This window comes from Coffea arabica, chromosome 3c (assembly GCF_036785885.1).
Source record: "Coffea arabica cultivar ET-39 chromosome 3c, Coffea Arabica ET-39 HiFi, whole genome shotgun sequence".
In the NCBI taxonomy this organism is placed as follows: domain Eukaryota; kingdom Viridiplantae; phylum Streptophyta; class Magnoliopsida; order Gentianales; family Rubiaceae; genus Coffea; species Coffea arabica.
In genome coordinates, this window is record NC_092314.1 from 14,491,082 (window position 1) to 14,512,570 (window position 21,489).

Below are 21,489 nucleotides of genomic sequence, written 5' to 3' on the forward strand. Positions count from 1 at the left end.
ATAGCTACTAATACATACCAATTCCAACAGGAGAAACAAATAAGGAATGAGATGATGAAGGATGCAATGAGTTATCTGGCAGATCAACTATGTCTATTGACATCCAGAATAAATCGATGGCTTCTCAAATGGAAGAATTGCCCTCGAAAACCATTGTTGATCTAGAAAAAAATGAGAGTGCAATTTGCTTGACTAGTGATGAGGAGACGCAAGAGTGTCAAAATGAGAAATCTACAGATGCAGTTGAAAAAGAAGCCGAAAATGAAGAAATGGAACCCCAACCGCAACCCATTCAAGTGAAAGAATCCAGTGAAGAATCATCAAATGTGGTGACACCACCTCCATTCCCTAACTCGCAATTTCTTAACTCTTACTCCATGATTTCTGTTAATGAGATTGATTTTGTTATACCGGAAGTTTTTGAGTCTCATGGCAGAAATAAGTTAAGAGTAGCTATGGTCAAATATCTTGAACCGTTGAGTGCTCTTGATGAAGGAATGGATGAAGAATTGAGATCACTGCTTGATTATTTGGCGCCATCAACTAGTCCATGGAAGACCGTAGCTCGTGTGTTCAAAGATTACTCCATCTATGAGGGTTACCAGGATCACATTGAAGATAAAGCATTGAAGCGAGTTACAAGATTTTATCCTCCATGACCAAAACATGATAATGTCTAGCCAAAGACATTAAAGAAAGACGCTCATTGGGAGACAACCCAATTATTCCTTTTAATTGTTTGTTTTGATTTCGTGTGATAGTTTAAATATGTTTTCCTTGAATTTGACTGATTTCGGGTTTCAATTTTCGTTTTTGATGATTTGTAGGTGTCTTTCTGTCATGACGCGCCCGCGTCATGATGTCTAGAGAGCTCACGGTCAGAATCGTTAGAAGGGGTTCCTGCCCTCATGACATGCCCGCGTCATGTCATATGGATAGCTCCAGATTCCGTGCCTTCATGACGTGCCCGCGTCATGTTCACGAGAAAGGTAAGTATTCAAAAAACGCAAGAACGATTATTGATTTTCTGTTAATCTCTACTTTTGAATTTCAAAAATAAATTTTGTCAATAAAAAAAAGTTATATATATATAAAAAATTTTTTAAAAAAATTTTTTTTTTTAGTAATTTGAAAAAAAGGGGGGAGGAGAGTCTTCCTGTAAAAAAAAAATTTCTAAAAAGAGAAAAAAAAATGGAAAAGAAAAAAAAACACACAAATACTATTTTCTTTTTCTTTCTTCCCTATTCTTTCTTTTCTTTCTTTCTTTTTCTTCTTCTTCTTTCTTCTTTCTTCTCCGCCGCCTCCTCCCTCAACCCACCCCAGTCACGGCTCTCCCCTCACCAGCTTCCTCTTCCCCATCGATCCATCGCGAGCACGAGGAGCGTTGCCGCCGCCGCTGCTCAACGCCTCCACCGCGAGCTACCGCCAGCAGCACCAGAAGCAGCACCCATCTCGCGCCTCCGCCAGCGACGACCTGCTCGTGCGCCGCCGCCGCTCACCAACCGCGCGCAGGCCACCCTGCAGCTCTTCTTTCAGCCACGATCCCTCCGCACGCCACCCAGCTCCAACCGCACGCTCCACCAGCTCTCCTTCACTGTCGCGCGCTTTGCCCAAGCCGACGCCGTCGCTGCTGTAGTCACACGCCGCCGCCCGTGCCCACGCATAGTCGCGCTCCCTCGCAGCTCCAGCCCACGGACGCCGCCTTTCCCCCGCGTCCTACACAGCGCCTCTTTTTCTTATCCACTACCGCCCCAGTTTCTTCATTCGGCCACTGGGAGAGGTATTTGCTACTAAATCCCCAATTTTTGGTATGTATTGGATTCACTTGGGGGTTTGTCAGTAGATTGGAGTGGCAATTGGATTTTCTGCCTTAACCGTGCGGTGCACCAGTGCTAGCAATTGTGCTATTTTCCGTCGTATTATTGTGCTATTTTGCTATACCTATGGTACTGGTGGAGTAACTGGACCTTGATTTGGTACCTCTATCTGGTTGGCTGCGTTTGTAGTGTCCAATATCTAAGCCGTTTTCATTGAAATTGCTGATTTTGAATTAAGATTTTGACTGGGCAACTGGAGCCATTTGTTGAAATTTTGGGTAAGCTGAAATATTGCACTTGTTTGTTAAATTGGGAAGTTTCTATGCTATTTACATTGCTTCCTCCACTTGGGTACATCTAATTGAATTGCTGAGAAATATTCTGACCATTGCTTTCAACTACTAAGTTCGTTGAGGTTTCTTTTGGGATTCTGGTTGAGTTATTTCTAATATTGCCTATTGAATCAGGAGCTTGTGCTGCTTAATTTGCCCTGTTAGGAGCTAGTTTGCTTGTTAGAATTTTCTGTGACGGTTAACTAACGTGTTCATCTTAGTGACTTCAACTATTTCGTTGGGTGGAAGTGAATTCTGTGTTTTGAACCATTCGGTCGTTGAGATAATTTCACTTGCTTTTGTGGGTAGATGCCTGATTGCCAGTTGAGGGTATATATTGAGTCGTTATTGCCGAATCACTGCACTACTGTTGCCTGACTTGTTGACTGCTGAGGGCAATTGTTGAGCTTTTGGGTGCAATTGTTGAAGTTCCTGGGTGGGCTGGAATTTTAACAATTGTCTGTGATATTTTGGGAAGAATCTCGGCCAGTGTTGTGCTTGTTGAAAGTTTGGTTGATTTAATTCAGCAACTGCATTCCTTGTTGGCATTAATAGTTTTTAATCGAGTTTTTGAGGACATTTTGGATGTTGGTTTATATTGCTGATTTGGAGGAACAGTGTCTGTGATTTTGGTCTGATCATTTGTGCAATTTGTTGACTCATTTGCGGACTTATTTGTTTCCTGGGTTTGTTTATTGACTTCGGTGGACTGGGTTCCCACCTACGGTTCCTCTACTTGCTCTATTCATTGGAATTCTAGTCGCCTATCGCTCTTCTTTAGAGGTTTAGAATCTTTCTTGTGACTAGATTAATACTTGGGGCTATTTCTTTACTACTGCTCTACTCTACTATAGCAATTTCATTGATTTTGGACTATGTTTTGCACTAATGATACTGGTTGGAATATTTCCCCTTGCATGTGTCAGTTCTACTTGGTTGGATACTTGATTGACTGCTGGGCATGTGTGACTGGGTTGTTCTTGTGTAATTGGAGATATTTAGAGAGATTTTGGGTGGGCAAGTTGTGTCGCTCTCTATTGATATTTGGGAGGCACCGGTGGCTATTAAATTGTTATTGCTTTGAATTTGCTATTTACATTGTCTGTGGGCAATTCTTGTCTCTTGTTGATTGAAATGACATTTGGAGAAAATGGTAAGACCCGAGCCCTCTTCTTCTGCGCCTCCCCCACCAATGGCCTCTGATGTTAAGTCGCACCACTTGCGGGCTCAGATTCATCACGTAGTTGAGAGAGTGACGAACATCACCCGCCAAGTGGCAAGGATGTCTCAGAACTCGGCTTCCCTCCACTGTTCCCTCCTATCCCTTAGCTGTTCAATAGGGAAGTTCCATTGTTCTCTTCGCTTTCATTACTTTATTACCTCCATTGAGGACAATGTAGGATTTAGGTGTGGGGGGAGCAGTTATGGTTTTCGTTCATTTTCTTTTTCTTTTTTTTAGTGATTAGCTCGTATGGGATGCCAAGTTTGATGTTGGATTATTGCCTCTATTTCTACTTTTGCCAAGTTTTAATAATAAAAGGGTATCAAATTCATGTGGTTGAATCCAAAAACATCTCTTTGGTGAATATCGATGATTGTTTTACTCTTATAATTTTTGGTTAACTTTCCTAGGTATAGGGAATGATTATTGGCATTTTCATGTGAATTGGTCCGGTTATTAACTTTAGTTCTCCATGTTTGAAAATGAGGCTAACTGATGCAAGTTTTCTTTTGATTCTTGTGTTATATTGAGTTTTTGTGATTTTTCGCTATGAATAAACTTGACTGTACTCCGCTATTAGTTACTACTGAGTAACCGGGGATCTGCACCTAAAAGTGTTGATTCTCGCGTCAAAAGGTAGTAATTCCTATGAGTACGTGGTCACGTGGCGATAGAAGCTGAGTAACCGGGCTCCTTCATCTGGCCAATGTTGGAGTTCGCGTCAAAAGACTTTAATGGCTAGCGATTAAGTCTTTTGTTACTATTGAAAAAAAAAAAGAATCAAAAAAAAAAAGAGAGAAAAGTAGGAAAAAAATGTGAAAAAAAGTGAAGGTTGTGTTAGTGTGTAATAAAAGTCAGCTTGCCGAATTATGGATTTAATGTTGAGATTTTGGTTAATAGTTGGACCATTTGTTGATAAATGTTGTGCGTCATTCCTTTTTCTTAGATTAGTTAACCTGAAATTAGAGGAGTTTGTGGTTTAGAAGCTAACCGAAGTGATGTTTCTTGGATCTTGATCATTCATGCTTGATATATATTTTTCTTGGTATTTTGGCAATATGGTAGATGGAACAATGACCATTGTCAAATATTGGTACTTGTTTGCTATTCTCATGCTTGAGGACAAGTATGGTTTAGGTGTGGGGGAAATTGATAGGTTGCGATTTTATCATTTATTTTATTATTAATTTCTCCTATTACCTGACCCAATTTGGATTAATTTTTAGATTCTACTCATTTTTAGTATTTTGCATATATTTCAGGGAGTAGAACGAAAATAGCATAATAAGTGCCGATTTGACAGTTATCAGGAAAGAGTTCAAGTAGCAGGTATCCAGGGTATTTTTGGAACAAGGAAATACAAGTCCTATTTGGTAATTCACGGAAGATAGTATAAAAAGAGGAAAAAGGAACGCCAGGCTAGTGCTTCTTCTTCCTCCAGAGGCTTCGTCCTCTCCGCAAGGGGGCCGCCGCGCAAGGAGAGCATTAGAATAGGATTTAGATAGAAATTGAAAGGGAACTTTCCGTTCAGTAGCTTAGGCTTGTTTTCTTTTTGACTTTTCCTTTTTCGTCTTTTAGTGGTTTGCTTCCTGCGGATGTCCAGACCGAAGGAAAACTATGAATTACCTTTTGTAGCTTTCTTTCTTCATTGAATAGACGAATTGAATTCGCCCAACTTCCGAATTGATGGCCGCAGCTTTTGCTTCAATTTCTTGTGGATTTTGTTCATCAACTATGAACTAATTTCCTCACCCCAGTCAAGGGACAACGGATGCTTTGATTCACCTAAAAAATTGTGAGATCGATTTAATTTTATTTTTTTCTCTATTTATTGGTATTCGCATATTCCTTGGTTGCAGTGCTTATGATTGTTTAATTAATTGATTGTCTTAGATCCGGATAATTAGTTAATTTGATAATCTATTGTCAATTGGGACGTTAAATCCGTAATTGTTTAATTGTCTCAAAATAGTGATAACTGACATGATTGGGTTTGTGTCAGAAAAATATGCGGGCTAATCTGAAATAACCCTGGTAGTGCGTTATTTGATTAGAATATGGCTCCTCTAATACGTAAGGCAATTGGGGAATTAAATCTTATGGGCGTACCTAGGATTATTTCTCAATTAGGGCAGTGATTAACGGGCGTACCTTAATCACCGACACAATAAGGAGGGGTTGACTGTCATCGCTTGTTTGGCAGTTATAACCTATTTATTGGTAAATAATTAGAATTGGCTTTGTATCGATGATCAATTAGGTGAACCATTGCTGAAGTTATTTCTTGGCTAGATCCTTAATTATCACTCATTAGATTTTAGTAATTTGTTATTTAATTTCTAGTTGGCTATTTTATTTTTATTATTTTTAGTTGAATTGTTTAAATTGTTACCCCTGAGATAAAAACACCCCATTGTCACTGTGAATTCGGAAAGAAATAATTACCCCCAGTCCCTGTGGATTCGACCCTGCTTACCACTATCTACAGAAATTAACTTTAGTTGAGCAGGTTTTTATTATTGCACAGGCATCGACAACTTGTCATAAACTATTCTTTCACTTGCTAAATAAAAATATTCTTGAACCACTTTGTTCACTTCAAGAAAACCATCACCTTAAAAACAATCTCCTATAGTACAACCACATCACAATGCTATATCCCACAAAAATATAAAATTGAAAAATAAAAAAATCATTTAAAAAGAAATACAATTGCATCAATTTAATTTTATATACTCAAAATCGATTTCTTATGAATTTATATTTTTTCCAACATCTTCTCAATTCTTGCTCAAATCATTAAACTATACCAATCATTATAAAAATCAACTTAAAATAAGCAAATAAATCATACCCCACTTTATCACAATTACGAAAAGTAAAAGATAAACAAAATTTAATTTATTGTAATTTATAAATAAAATATTGCATATTCATCCAAAAAATATGAATGAGAGAGAATGATGAATAAAAGGGAAAAAAAGAAAGTGACTTTCGTTTATTTTTAAAATTTTTGAGATTCATTTATTTGATATTTTGTAAATTATGTGTCAAGTGAGAGTTAATATAATGTTTTTACAATTACTAGGGAAGATAAGTGATATTTCTAAAACCTTAGGGGTGCTAAGTGATATTAAGAGAAACCTCAAGGAAGGTTTCTAATATCTTTATAATATATAAGAAGATGTTGGAGGGTTACTATTTATTGGTTTTCATCTGCTCTTCCTGGGGGCATTTTTGTCATTTTAGGCCGCCACTTGTTCTTTTTGTTACAGCTGGTACAACTGGCTGCTGCTTTTGTGCTGGGTAAGATGTCCCTTCTGCCCTTTGTATACTTATCATAAGGGCTTTGTTGTCCATTTATGTCTTCTGCACCAGATTTATGCTTCCTATGTACACAGCTATCCTTCCTCAAGTTTCAAAAATGCCCTTGAAATAGTGCAAATTTTCTTGTATCACTACTTGTCTCCCTTGAAATACAAGAATGGAGGACAAATATGTAAAGCAAATGCATAATGGCCCACAAGCATTTATGATGGGGAGAGAATAACATATAAGAAAACGTTTTGAGGGTTACTATTCATTGCATTTCATCTGCTCTCCTGGGGGCACTTTTGTCGTTTCAACTTCTTGCTTGTTCTTTTTCTTGGAGCTGATACAACTGGTTGCTGCATTTGTTTAGACAATATGTCATTTCTGCCTTTATTATAAGCCTTTCCCGGCTGTTGGACGAGGGGCTGGAGCGGTTGTCAGACAACCGCTTATAAACTTTTCATGGCCAAGATGGGGTGGGCCCATCATCAACAGCCAAAATGAAATCGAACAAAATGGGCCCATCATCAACCGCTGTAGCTCCTTTTGCTCTTCTCCTTTCAACAAGCTCCTTCTGTTTTTCTCCTCTCAACAAATTATTTCGCATAACATAGACATAAATTTTTGTCTTCTTCTCTTCCAACTCTTAAATAAACCCTATCAAAACGGGCATCTTTTCTGAGGTGTGCACAAGATAATTGTGAAGATTCGCTGCAGCAACAATACACGCCGATTTAAGTAGTGGATGACTGAGATAGATATTCATCGAGTAACAAATGCATAGCCGAGACTTGTGAGCGGCCCATCTGAAATTTACTGCATGGTGAACTCTGTCCAAGGTAAACGCTAATATTATATGTAATTTGATTGTAATAAATGTGTTATTTAGTGAAGCATGATTTAAAAATTATAAGAAGTATGTCATTATCCTTTTAGAGAGAATGGTTAACTTGTACAATAAAGATCCCATACAGAATTTTAAAATATAAATGAGGATGTGTACAAATAAAATAATATAAGCGTAAAAATAACTTAACAATGTGACCAACTTAAATAACTACACAAACGGTATAGATGACAATGTATAGATTTTGAGAATTCTGTCAAACCTTACGCTATGTAAAAGTGTATGAGGCATACATGCATTTGTTATGTTACAAGTTGATATAAAGGGTGTACACATTGTTATAAAGTGTGTGCATATGATTGTAAAGTATGTAAATACTGATATTGTACACAAATTGGTTATAATATTTGTTTGAAATGTATATATTATGTAGTGAAATATGCTATGCAAATTATTAGAGTAATGTGATTACCTATTACAGAGAAGATACACGTCCATAAAAATTATTTTACAAATTGTTGTAAGGTGTGTACACGTCGTTATAAAGTATGTACATATGTGAATACAAATAATTAAGTGCTTATGATGTGAATAAAGAAATAAAAAATAAATATAATTGTTTGTCTTGAAAAACAATAGCAAAAAATGCTTTTGTCGAATACAGCACAATGGAAGAAGCATTGTGTCCTAAGATCGGCATGGAGTTTCAGTCAGAAGATGAGGCATACAACTTCTAGAATAGGTACAGATTAGTTGTTGGGTTCAGTGTTCGGAAAGACTACTTGAACAAGGATAAAGACGGTGTAGTTACATCGAGAAGGTACACATGTTGCAAAAAAGGTTTCAAACCACGGTATGAAGGAGATGTAAAATCAAAGAGAGCTCAGGCTGAAACAAAAACCGGATATGAAGCTAAAATGGGGATAATTTTGAACAGAGAAACAATGAAGTATCAGGTTCGAGATCTGGTAATCGAGCATAATCACACACTACACATTTCAGAATGTGCTCATATAATGCGTTCGCAAAGAAAAGTAAGTATTTCTCAAGGAGCCCAAGCTGAGATGAGAAATTTCTAAAATTATGATGAATTTTAAAAAAATTCTACAAAGGGGGCATTTTGAGTGTGAGGTTCCGTCCAAGGGATCTTCGCATTTAGCAAATGCGAGCTCCCTCGACTAGCATTTGCTGAATGCGAAGTCTCTTGAATTTTCCTCCAACGAAATCCAAAAAAAAAAAGAAAAAAGAAAACCAGACCTCGCATTTATGAAATGCGAGGTCAGTTACCTCGCATCTCTTAAATGCGAGGTCACTGTGCTCAAACCGCAGACCGCAGAATGCGATCTCATCTCAAAGCTCAGACCGCAGAATTCTGGCGTGATGCCAGGAATACCGGAGATGGCACGGGTGTGTTACTAGTGCTGCTTACACCTCCCATGTCCTTGGTCTTGTGGAGAAGGAATGTTCCAGACAGGATAGTCACAAAGCCACATACTTCAGAGACAATTTGCGATGCACAGCCACGAATTTGAAAGCCATTTGCGAAGGGAAAAGAAAATGTGCAGCGCAAAGGGTCACAAAAATGGTTGGGGATGACTGCTGAGGCAGAAATGGCAGCTGGTTGGGGTGCAAATGGCGTCTAGTGGAAGCTCAACTATGGCGGACAACAACCGACGAGAAAGAAAGAGATTGAGGGATTTTGGGCAATTTCCTCTTGGAAGCTTGGACTGGTGTCTAGCTACGCAAAAGACGAGAGAGTGAGCTGGATGTGCAAAGTTTCGTTCCAATTTCTGCCCCTCTTCTTATGGATTTGAATGCCGAATGTTTGACGTAAAGAACGGAGCTCTGTTTTTGGGTTTAGGTGAAAGAGACAGAGAAATGCGAGGTACTTTTTTTTTTGAAAAAAAATGTATCCTAACTCGCATTTGCCTAATGCGAGCTAAGTAAGTTCGCATTCAACAAATGCGAACAACCTCATTTTAGAAACGCCTCCACCAATAGCCTTACTTGTAGAAACTCTTTTTTTTTCATCATAATTCAAGAATTTACTCAAGCTGAGATTGCAAATGATGCAGGAATATCCTTGAAACAATCTCATGAACTCATGGAAAAAGAGGCAGGTGGATTAGGCAATATTGGCTACACTCGTGATGACTTAAAACGCTATCTACGAACAAAAAGAGAGAGGGGATTAAAGTATGGTGAAACTGGTGCAATGCTACGATACTTTGAAGAACAAAAATTGGAAAATCCGTCATTCTTCCATGCAGAGCAGCTTGATTGTGAAGAACAAATTACAAATATATTTTGGGCTGATGCATCAATGCTGATGGATTATACCTATTTTGGGGATGTGGTTACATTTGACACTACATATAAAACTAACAAGGAGTACAGACCATTGGGCGTATTTGTGGGATTCAATCAATTTAGACAATCAGTTATTTTTGGAGCAACTCTATTGTATGATGAGACCATTGAATCATTCAAGTGGGTGTTCGGTACATTTGTAGAGGCAGTTTGTGGAAGGCACTCAAAAACCATCTTCACAGATCAGGATGCAGCCATGGCCGTTGCAATTTCAGCTGTTATGCCTTCAACATACCATGGCCTGTGCACTTTTCATATTAGAGTCAATTTCATGAAACACCTTGGGAACTATTACAAGGATGGTAGTAATCTCCCATATAGATTTGCTGAATGTATGTATGAGATAGAAGATGAAAATGAGTTTATCATGGCTTGTGATGCAATGCTAAAAGAACACAAACTCGAAACAAATGAATGGTTGTGTGGCATTTATGCATGTCGAAAGAAATGGGCAAAATGCTTCATGAAAGGCGCCTGGACTGCAGGTATGCGTAGCACCCAACTAAGTGAGAGTCTAAATGCTTCCATAAAAAATTATCTGAAACCTGATCATGATCTGGTTCAATTCTTCAAACATTTTAACCGAGTTGTAGATGAAAAAAGATATAATAAACTAAAAGCTGAGTATCACAGTCGACAGAAGCTGCCAATGTTGGGATTGCAACAAACTCCCGTACTGATCCAGGCAGCTTCTATATACTCTCCATGCATGTTTGTTGCATTCCAGAATGAATACGATGAATTGTGTATAACTTAAGTAGCATTATTAACTATAGTTACATCGTGCAAATAAGATAATGCCAAACGCACCCCTTATTCGGTATCCTTAGGGCACAGTGTACAATAACCCATCACTATAGTCTATAATTTACTTGCAAGAACTTCACTAGAAACGAAACAAAACAAGTAAAGCTGAAACATCATAAACAAAGACATTAGCAAGAATATGGTGTGGCAATGGCATGCAGAGGAAATTTTCTGTGGACTGTGATACCAAATGATTCGGTCATGTCCAACTCGTTTGGATTGATTCCATCGGGTGATGTAAAGTTAAATTTGTTGACCAGTTTTGCCAATGCAAGTTCAGTTACTGACATGGCGAAGTTGATACCCGGGCAAACTCTTCGTCCTGCACCAAACGGAATTAACTCAAAGTTCAATCCATGAAAATCTACACTCGAACCCAAAAACCTCTCAGGTCTAAATTCTTCAGGGTTCTCCCACAACAATGGATCTCTTGCAATTGCCCAAGCATTCACAAGTACCTGCGTGTTCTTTGGTACATCATACCCCATTACTTTGACGTCTTGATTCGATTCTTTAGGACCCAGTAATGGCACTGGAGTATGAAGTCTCATAGTTTCTTTGATCACTGCTTTTAAGTACTGCATTTTCTCCATATCAGCTCTAGTTATTTCTGGCTTTCCTTGAGTCACATCTCTTACCTCAGCCTGCAATTTATGCAAGACTTTGGGGTTCTTTAGAAGTTCTGACATTCCCCAATCCATAACTGAATGTGTTGTATCAGATCCAGCACCAAAGACATCCTAAATAATGGAATCAAAGAAAGCGTTGCATTAGAACATGTTTGGATTATACGATGGCAATAACCTTTATTTCTATTGCGTACCAGTCCAACTTTATTCAAAACCATGTAGTAATCAAACTTTATCAATGAAATGATTTTAAAATCAATAAATATAAGCTAGCTTGGGCTGGCTCATAGTCCAATAAACAGCCTAAGGTTTGTGAGCTTTTATAGTTCTAACGTATATATGAATATTTAAATGGGTTGAGTTTAGGTTTGCCAAATCTCGATTGACAAAACCCAATTATTCCTCCATTCACTCATCAACCCAGGCTTCATAAGGCTTAACTCAACAAACCTGAATATTTATATGTTTGGTGGTTAAAACAGGTAAAAAATTTAGAATTTGATGCAAGTTCGGTTGTGATTTATATGTTGTACGACTATTGATTTCTTACACAATTTGATTTATGCTAATCTAACATATATAAATATCACTTGCGTACTCCAATTTACTGATATAAGTATATACCAAATTTAAAAAATAAGAATAAAATGACCGTATGCAACCACACAAAAATCAACCGTACTTACTTCGATCCCAAAGATATATTACCAATGCAAAGAGATGTAGACAGAAATTTACCAGGATGATAGCTTTCATGGCATCTCGCTCAAGAGCAAAGCCCATAGTCTTTTCCTCATTAATCTCAATCAAGATATCTACAAAGTCTTGGCATCTTGCCTCAGCAGTAGAGTGACTTTCAGCCTTTCCTTTCCTCTTATTCATGTGCTCTTCTATCACACCCTCAAGAAATCCGTCAATCTGTTTAACTGTTTTCTTCACTTTAGAATCCAAACCATTGAAGCGATTAACCCATGCAAGCGAAGGAATATAGTTTCCTACATCAAAAATACCCAGTAACTCACCAAACACCTTCAAATTCTCCATACTTTTCCTCCCATTTTCTTCCTCGCTATACTTCCTCCCCAAGGCAACCCTACAGATTATATCATTTGTGAGAATTAAAAACATGTCACTTAAATTTACAGCCGAGGAAGAACACATTCGGCTGATCTTCTCGATCATGAGTGACGTCTCTTCTTCTCTGACATGTTGAAAAGACTGAATCCTTTTGTTACTCAAAAGATGAAGCATAGAAATGCTTTTTAGTTGTCTCCAATACTCACCATATGGTGCAAAAGCTATGTCCTTGCTTCCGTAAAAGAGTTTATCTGGGATGCCCGATTTAGGCCTGCTTGCAAAGGATAAATCATGGGTTTTCAAGATCTGGCAAGCTGCATTAGAGGAAGAGACAACCAGCATTGGCTTGCTTCCCAGTTCAAGCAGCATGAGTGGACCATATTTTCTTGACAGTGATTGGAGGGAGCGATGTGGAAACTGGCCAAGCTGGTGAAGATTGCCAATAATTGGGAGCTTTGGTGGAGATGGTGGTAACTTTTTCTGGGGTTTAGAAGCAGCATAGAACCATTTGAGAAGGGATAGAAGGAATACGAGCAAGGAAAAAAATGAGAAAAATGAAAGATCAAGATTGATCAAAGCCATGTGGTATATGAGCATGCATTTGGCTGTGATGGTGTTCTGCTTTTATACTAGTTTTTCAAGCTCTTTTACTATAGAAAATCCAATAAATCAGGACCAGAGGGGATGATTAAGTCAATACATCATTTAGGGCACCGTTGTACGAGTACGACCATTGACGGTCCTCGGGTCGTTCACTTTTTGAGCAGTGATATTGGAATCTTCTATATATTTATATCTATACAAATAAATTTTTACAAAGCAATATGTTTATGCGAATAGTTTTATTTTCACAAGTAGATCAACGCAATTAAAAATCAAAGTTATCTATGAACATTTTTGTCATTAAATTTGAACAAAATATTTGGACAGCACAAAATAGGTCAAAATAACGATAAAATTTTTAAACTTTGATCTAATGGTAAAATTTAATCAATTTAATTTTTATTTTTGTATATACATTAAAATCCTTTACAGTTAATGGAGAGGAGCTTAATTCTTTGTATATGAGAAAGGTTTCGTAGAAAGGAAAATTTTTGGGTAGATCATGTGGTTTATTTAAGAGTTTGATAGTCCTTTTCATACCATTTTATCTTGCTCCTCGTGACTTAAATTGATCTGGCTTGAATTGCTGCATAACTTTTTGGCTAACTTTTTGGTTATTATTATTTGAGTTATGGGTGAAATCACAATCTGGGAATTCAATTGAAACTTATTGCAAATTTTTTTTTTTTTTGCTTTTTTTTTTTTTGGGTGTTCGGCAGAGAAACATGGATCACCAGAAAGAAAGAAGAAAAGTAAGCAACTCCAGACAGTTGAACATTGAATTAAGAATTGCAAGTCCAATTCATCTAGATGGCCAGGACTCTCAGAATTTTTTTTGTTATAATTTGGGTGTACCGTACATGGACTGGAGGCTGTCAGAATCTTCTCGTTGCCGAGTCAGGTTTTACAAAAACAGATTGAAAGTGAGTTTAAGATTAAAAATGTTTTCTAACTAAAAAGAATGAGTGCTCGCATTCATGAGGATGTTTATTGTTGTATGAGAATGAGTGCTCGGTTCTAATTGTGATATACTCCCTCCCTTTTTTTATAACTGACGTTTAAAGTTTTGCACACCAATTAAGAAAAGTTTTTCATTGCTTAAATCTGTACACTACTTTCCTTTTGTATCCTCATTAATTGTCCAATTCACCCATGTTTTCTCTCACTAGAGTATTAAATGGTGCTGTTTTATTAGGCCAAAAACAATGCAAACTAATTAAGAATCCTGTATTGAAAAAGAGAGATAAAAGGGTAAAATTGTGAAAAAATAATTAATGCTGCATGGGAATAGTAAAACGACAGATAAAAATATTTAAGAACAAATTTCTTAAACGTCACTTATAAAAGAAGGGAGGGAGTAAAAGATAGAATGCTATTTTTCTTTTTCATAACTATGAAATGACAATAGCTATTGCCTAGCTCCTTCCTTGGTCATAGATGTTCGACAACTCTGTCCACTAGCAGTCAAATACAATTATACTAAAAGCTATGCCATAATTGATAACCCTGTACGTACAGCAGAATGAAGAGGAAAGATTTTTCTTCAATTGAGGCTTGTGGGCAAATTGTTTCCTTTATTTTACTCTTACCTATATTACACCAGGTACGTTTGATTCCTGTAACATATGGGCGTCTTATTAATCTTTATTAATATTTTTTCCGCTTTCGTTTGCTTGATTTCTTTGACCTGTAAGGTTCTGTCACATCGGACCGGGACTTGTAAGATTCTTGGGTACTTCAAACGTTTTGGAAGTTCTTGTGGAAATAGCAGCCTTTACTTCTCATTAAATTAAGGGTGAGATATCATATATTATCATAAAGAGTCAACTCATTCGCTATGCAAAACTTTTTTTTTATTATTCTTCTTTGACTAGAATGGAAATGAAAATTCTAAAGAACCACGGCATGTACACAAAGTTAATCACAAGATAATTAATTTGACGTTTCTGCTCATTTTTATTAGAGCTTTCAATTTGTTTCTTTTGTAATTCCACGTATACTAAATTCTTTCTTGTGTTCTTCATTTGATATGCTTTTCGTATGCATATAGACCAAAATAGCATGAGTCATTTCTATTACAAAATATCCTATTTTCTTCTTAGAAGGCTGATTTGTTATTATTTACAGCAATTGAGTCACATATATCTACAAAATGACTACTGCTAGCCCCAGGGGATACTATTAGTATTTCAACAGGAAACTAAGGACATATGTAGACAAATTGCCTTAAAGGCAAATTAGATAAATAAAAAAAAATAATAAAAAAAAAACACCCATCGATCATTCTACAATTGAAGCACCTCGCATAAGCTTGGCATGCCTACAAGGATATTGTCCACCTTCCAATCGAGCTGCAGTTTTCACTTTTGGATACCTTAATTGCTCTCTATTTGCTTCTCCCTTCACATTTTTTTTGTTTCGTGCTTCAACTTCTAATTTTAGATAGTGATGGATATCTGTTTCGGTCAAGATGTACAATTTAGGGTCATTGCATGCATAGTTATTAAATCTGATCCGGTCTAGCAATCGAACTAGCCAATCTGATGAACCGATTATTGGATCGGACTGGGTTTCTAATTAGATTATTTAAACATAGAGATCATTGATTGGTCAATGATCCTGCAGTTCAACCGTATTAGACCGGAAATCTGATTGATTTTGTCCATGAACCAGGTTTTGTGGAAAAAAATTTAGTTAGCTTTGTTAGGATTCAAACTTCAGACCTTTGGTATATGCTATAGTATACTTGCTACTACGCCACTTTGCCTTATGTTAATAGAATAGCTTTCTTTAGGATATAAACATTTTGTCAATTCTATCTTTTTTTAAATATCTCTAAAATAAATTTATTTGGAATTTTTTAATAAAAATTTATGACCACCCAAACTCTATAAGTTATAAAATAGATTTCAAAAATAACATGTTACATAATTCATTTTAAAGACAAATATTATTTTTAATATTTTTTTACACTTAAAATTCATAAATAAGCTAGATAATTACACCATTTTTTTTTGTTGATACGATAAACTATTCTACACTAGTGGGAGGGGGGGATCTGAAGAGACCCAAGGGTAACCTGGAGGGGATTGAACCACCAACAGACCAGATGGATATACTGCACACCCGTATGAATTTTTTAAGTAGACCCACATAATGCGGCAATTGGTGGAATGTAAAGTTTGAACCCTTGACCTCCTATCCCACCAATTCTTAATACTTTGATGGTGGTCACCAACCAAAAGACTGGTGGTTAGATAATTATACTAAACATAGATAAAATTTTACACTTGAAATTTGGTAAATTACTAAATAAATTTATTTTTTTATTGATTTTTATATGAATTAATTGTTTTATAGCAAATTAAATTAAATGAGCATTTGCTACTGCATTGTTTATTACAATTTATATCATATATCTTATATCAAAAATTGTGAAATATAATATTTAAATATATTTAACAATCCACTGGTTTAATTAGTGACCTGTTGACCCATCTCCTTCGCTTCGCTGTTCCTTCCCAGTCCGATTTTAATAACCATGATTGCATGACTCGCTTAAAAACTTAAAAAAGTCATCCTGCATGGGTCATGACTTCCAACTCATCCTGCATAATAGAGGTGGCACAGTGGAGTCCATACAAAGCAAGTTTGAATGGATTTGTATGAAGGGTAATGACTTTAGATCGATAACGATTTCAACCCAATTGAATTGATGGATTTGCATGAATTATTCACATGATCCATATAAATCCTTTTAGGAAAAATAGATTGCTATGGGAACGAGGACCAACACTCGTCTCACGCCCACCACCATCTCTACAAACAGTTTGCATACAAGCCTAGTCAGGACTTGCAACTTTTTCTTTCCAGATTGGTGTTCTTGAAGTCCACAATACTAGAGAGCGTCATAGTTGAACGTTTGAATCATTCACAAAAAACAAGTGGAGCTAGAAACAAATAGTCAAAATATTGATAGCTAACCTCTCCAAGATATTTAAATTTGACAAGAATCTTTTTTGTTATTATCTTCTACTTCCTTTGTATATTTCCCATTTTTTTGTAGATTTTTTTCCCTTGGTTGCTTAATGATCAAATGTTCTTTGTAGATTTTTTTGTAAATTTTGTTAGATTTTTCCCCTTAAAAAAGCACCAAATTTGATATTTTGCTAAAATTACTTTTAACACCAAAAGCCCTACTTCTATTTTTATGAGATAATGTTTACAAAATACCTTAATAATAATTTTAGCACATAAAAATGTATTTTTTAACCAAAATTACTGCAACCTCAAATGGGGTCTAAATCTATGCCAAGTACTAAATTCATCATTATCAAATGTTTAAACTCAAGCTGCCTTTTTTTAAAAAAAAAATTCAGTAGGAAAAGGGTGAAATTGGCTCAACTATTTTGCCTCATTTCTCAAGGAGGCTTGGTTAATGAATAATCCACCAATTTTGGTCATGGTGGATCATTAAAAGGTGGCTTAATAGCCAAAGCCAGATGTTCTAATGATAAGAGAGATAGAAGTGGCTTATCTATCTCAAGTGATTCATAAATATTATCTTGAATGTGTATCACTTGAGAATTCACCAAAGGAACGTCTGCTTGACTTTCTTGGGTAATAATACCTTTAAAACCTATACTATCAATACATTCCTCAAGAGGGGTGAAAAATAAGTCGCTAAGGCTCATCTCTTGAGATTCAAGATTAGATCCAAAGGTACTATCATGTGAAATGGACATTTTGTTATTGAATCACAATTGTGATTTATTATTTTCATCAAAATGCAATCCACGTTCACATGCAACATGCTCACCATTCATGCTAGGGTCAATTTGCATATCATTAGAGGAAATAACGTCACGCAAAACATGTAATTGTTCTTGTATTCTACCAAAGTGAGAAGTTAATTTATCTAACTTTTCCTCAACCCTATCAAAACGGTCGGAAGTTGCATTTGCTAGCTTTTCTCAAGCTAACTCCCAAGATGGCTTAGAATCATTAGCTAATGGTTCACTTTCTAATTCCGACAGTGAAGGTGCATTAACTAACCTTTCAATTGCCAATTCCCAAGATGGTTTTGATTCATATTGGACATATTCGGGTGGATAATCATAAAAACATGAAGAGTCACTATTAGTATATTGATTATCCCAACCATAAGTAGAAGAATTATCCCAATTAGCACCATATTGATCTAAACAAGGATTGTAATGCCCCCCAAATTCACCATAATAATCCACATTTTGTACTTGTCTACATGTACGAATAGCATGAAATCCTCCACACAAGTTACAAATCACATTATTAGAATTAACAGTTTTAACATTCCTCTTTTGCTCGAGCATATTCATAATGGTGTCCATTTGAATTTTTAACATTATAATATCAAGTTTAGCCTATAAGCACTTTAAACCATCTTCAAATGGCATACCTTTGGTAATTTCTTGGTCGCCTCTATTCATGGAGCTTTGCATGTAGTAACCATCGATTGCCGATCTTCCATTTTTCATGTGTTGTCCGCCCATATTTTCTACTCTCCTTGAATCCCTAAACATGTTTTTAAAGTAACTTAAAAACAAGTTTAGTCAAGAAGAATAGATGACTCTAAACAAAAAAAAATAATATATATATATATACACAAATAAAGACTCAACAAGACACTAAATATAACAATTAATACACTTGACACAACAAAAACAAGAAAAACAAGTAAAAATGTCTAAACTAATAAAGTTGTTCTTAGCACCGATATTGCCCAATCTTTCCCCACAACGGCCCCAAAAACTTGACGTGCGCGGGGTATACGTATATAATTAACTCATCCACAATCAAGTTTTACATTTATAATTCTTAAATACCCCACACGTGATTTATCATAAGTATACGAATCGTGAGCGAGTATAAGGTATTAAGGGTTAATCTCACAGAGAAGATTTTCAATTACCGATGGTTTTTCGAACTCCTTTATTATCTAGACTACCATAAATATAAAAGTAATGAAAATAACACTAGAAAACTTCTAGAGGTATGGAATTCCTTACTACTCTTGCAAATGAGATTACCGGTTAAGTGAATGCTATTATCTTGGTTAATTATGGCGTAATTTCCAATGTATGTTAAACCTACTTTCGTAGTGAATCAACTATACTTGTAGCTAAACCATACCTACTCTCGTGGTTATGAATTAACTACAAGTTTATTTCTTCTATGAAATTACACGAAACAAGTCACTAAAACCACATAGGTGCACCTCTAATCTCGTGAGTATAATCCCTAGGTTTATCACTTCCTTGATTTAGTGTTAAATTCCAATTCTCATTGCAAACTTAACACCTTTAGATAATCACAATTAATGGCCAGTTAATCATGATTAGAAAAATAAAGTGATAAATAACTTGCTCAAAATAATATTATCAAATAACCAAGTAAACATCACAAACAAGATATAGAAAGTTCATCCATAACTCTAGGCATAAACTTTAACTAAACATGATAAACACACAAATCCAAACTTGTATTATAACTAAACATGAAATCAAATACAAAAGAGAAAGTAGTAGAAGAGATATCACCCTTGTCACATGAGATCAACCTCTCCATCTTTGCTCCTCAATCTTCATCCAAATCTAGCTATAAATACAAGAGGATAAAGTACACTACCTATACTATACTACTCTAACTAATGAACTAAGGAAATTCTAGTGAAGACTACATTTTGGGTGAGTTTCTCTAGCCTTCCAAAGTTATGAAAATGTTCTCCAAAAGTTTCTATTTATAGAGGAATTCAAGGTCAAAAAGAGTTGTTAAAGTTGTCATTTTTTTACTCTTGAACTCCTATGAGTTGTCTCTCCAAATTTCCACCCTTTTCTTGATCAGATACAGCCAGAATTGCTAGCTAGAATTGAGCTGGAAAGTTGTGTGAAAGTAAGGTAAGTTGATGAGCAAGTTGCAGAAATCAAGCAAGAATACACAACTAGAAATACGCGACTTGAGCTATGTATTCATGAGTCGCGTATTCACTTCTATGAATTTGGTACCACTTCAACTACTATTTTCATGATGATGGAGCCCGAACTAACTCTTGTGAAAAACAAGAAAGTTGTAGTCCTTTGAGTATCTTTCCAATGCCTCAAGAATCATTGAATTTGGAGCTCTGTGGACCGAGATATGATCAGAATACCAAAGACTAGTCAGAGCTCTATTTCAGCTTTTGGCAACAGAGTTGAACTTCTGTATTTCGGCTTTTTGACAAGGAAAACAACTGAACTGGACTTCAATGTCTTCATACGAAATATATATCTATCTCTTAGTATCAAAATGGTTTAAGAATCACCTCAATCCAATGTTTGTAACTCAAGATATTGTCAAAATACCACAAGGTGTCAAATCCGTGAAACTTGCTTCCTTTTGTTCTTGATCGCATTTCCTCTTTTGCACTTCATATTCTTTTTTTATCACTTTAAACCATCATCAATCATCCAATTATCTTCTCAATTCACACCATTTGATGATTGAATTATTGAACCTACAAAAACATGAAGTTTTCACCATTAAAATCTACAGAAATGCAATTTTCACCAATTAAATCACAAAATACATATTTTCACTAGATTCCTAGTTAATTAGCTATAAAACTAAATAAAATGCACCAAAACTAACCAATAAAACACGTAAAATATCTACATGTCAGGTTTATAGGGCGTTCTCTTGTAAGTTGTAGTGGAATTTTAGGAGTGGTTCTTCCTTGTGGGCAAAATTTATGCACAACAAGTACTGTTTCGGAATTCTTCCATGTCAAGTCCCCATTTCTTCAACAAGCTCGCCTACATGGAGAAGGAAGTTGGACATTAAGGGGTTTGCAGAATTATTTATAGTCTAGTAACTTCACAGTGGAAGTTGTAGCTTTTAGTATGACAACTGGGTAGGATCAGGAGCTGTCTCTTAAAGCTGAGGTGCAAGGAAATCTATTTTTCAAAGATGTTATTGACAATGGTGAGTGAAATATAATCTTGTTAGGTCAACTGCTGCCAGTGGAGGTTGTTCAAGAAATTGCGGATATGGTTATTCTTTCTAGGGATGTTCCAAATGCCATGACTTGGGTTGTATCTACATCGGGCAGGTTCTCTTTATTCTTTGCATTCCAGGAGATACGGGATGCTAGGGATTCTTCATTCATGTCTAAACAATGTTGGCATACGCAAGTGCCATTGAAAATTTCATTTTTTATGCTGCGATTGTTTAGATGTAGGATGCCTTTGGATGATGTGCTGACTAAGTTTCAGTTTCATACGTTGTCCAAATGTTTTTGCTGTGTGGACTCTCAAGCTAAAACGGTAAAACATTTGTTCTTGGAAGGGGAGCTGGCAATGGCCGTGTGGAAGTTTTTTGGATCGCCTTCTGGAATTCATTATGCTGGAGATCATTTGCATGCGGCCTTGGCTAATTGGTGGTATAAACCAGCCAAGTC

The 21,489-nt window shown here is 36.2% G+C and overlaps 2 protein-coding genes across 2 annotated transcripts; one reads left to right on the plus strand and one right to left on the minus strand.

The window, feature by feature from the left end:
* The first annotated feature begins 8,831 nt into the window (after window positions 1-8,831).
* LOC113735638 (protein FAR1-RELATED SEQUENCE 5-like) lies at window positions 8,832-10,657 on the plus strand. The gene is made up of 2 exons (XM_027262635.1): window positions 8,832-8,937; window positions 9,606-10,657. The coding sequence occupies exons 1-2, from the start codon at window positions 8,832-8,834 to the stop codon at window positions 10,655-10,657; spliced, it is 1,158 nt and encodes a 385-aa protein (XP_027118436.1).
* Window positions 10,643-13,011, minus strand: LOC113734726 (norfluorocurarine oxidase-like). The gene is made up of 2 exons (XM_027261382.2): window positions 12,075-13,011; window positions 10,643-11,447 (listed from the first exon to the last, which is right to left on the minus strand). Exons 1-2 carry the CDS (start codon window positions 13,008-13,010, stop codon window positions 10,836-10,838), a joined length of 1,548 nt encoding a protein of 515 aa, XP_027117183.1. The 5' UTR covers window position 13,011; the 3' UTR covers window positions 10,643-10,835.
* Window positions 13,012-21,489: the final 8,478 nt, after the last annotated feature.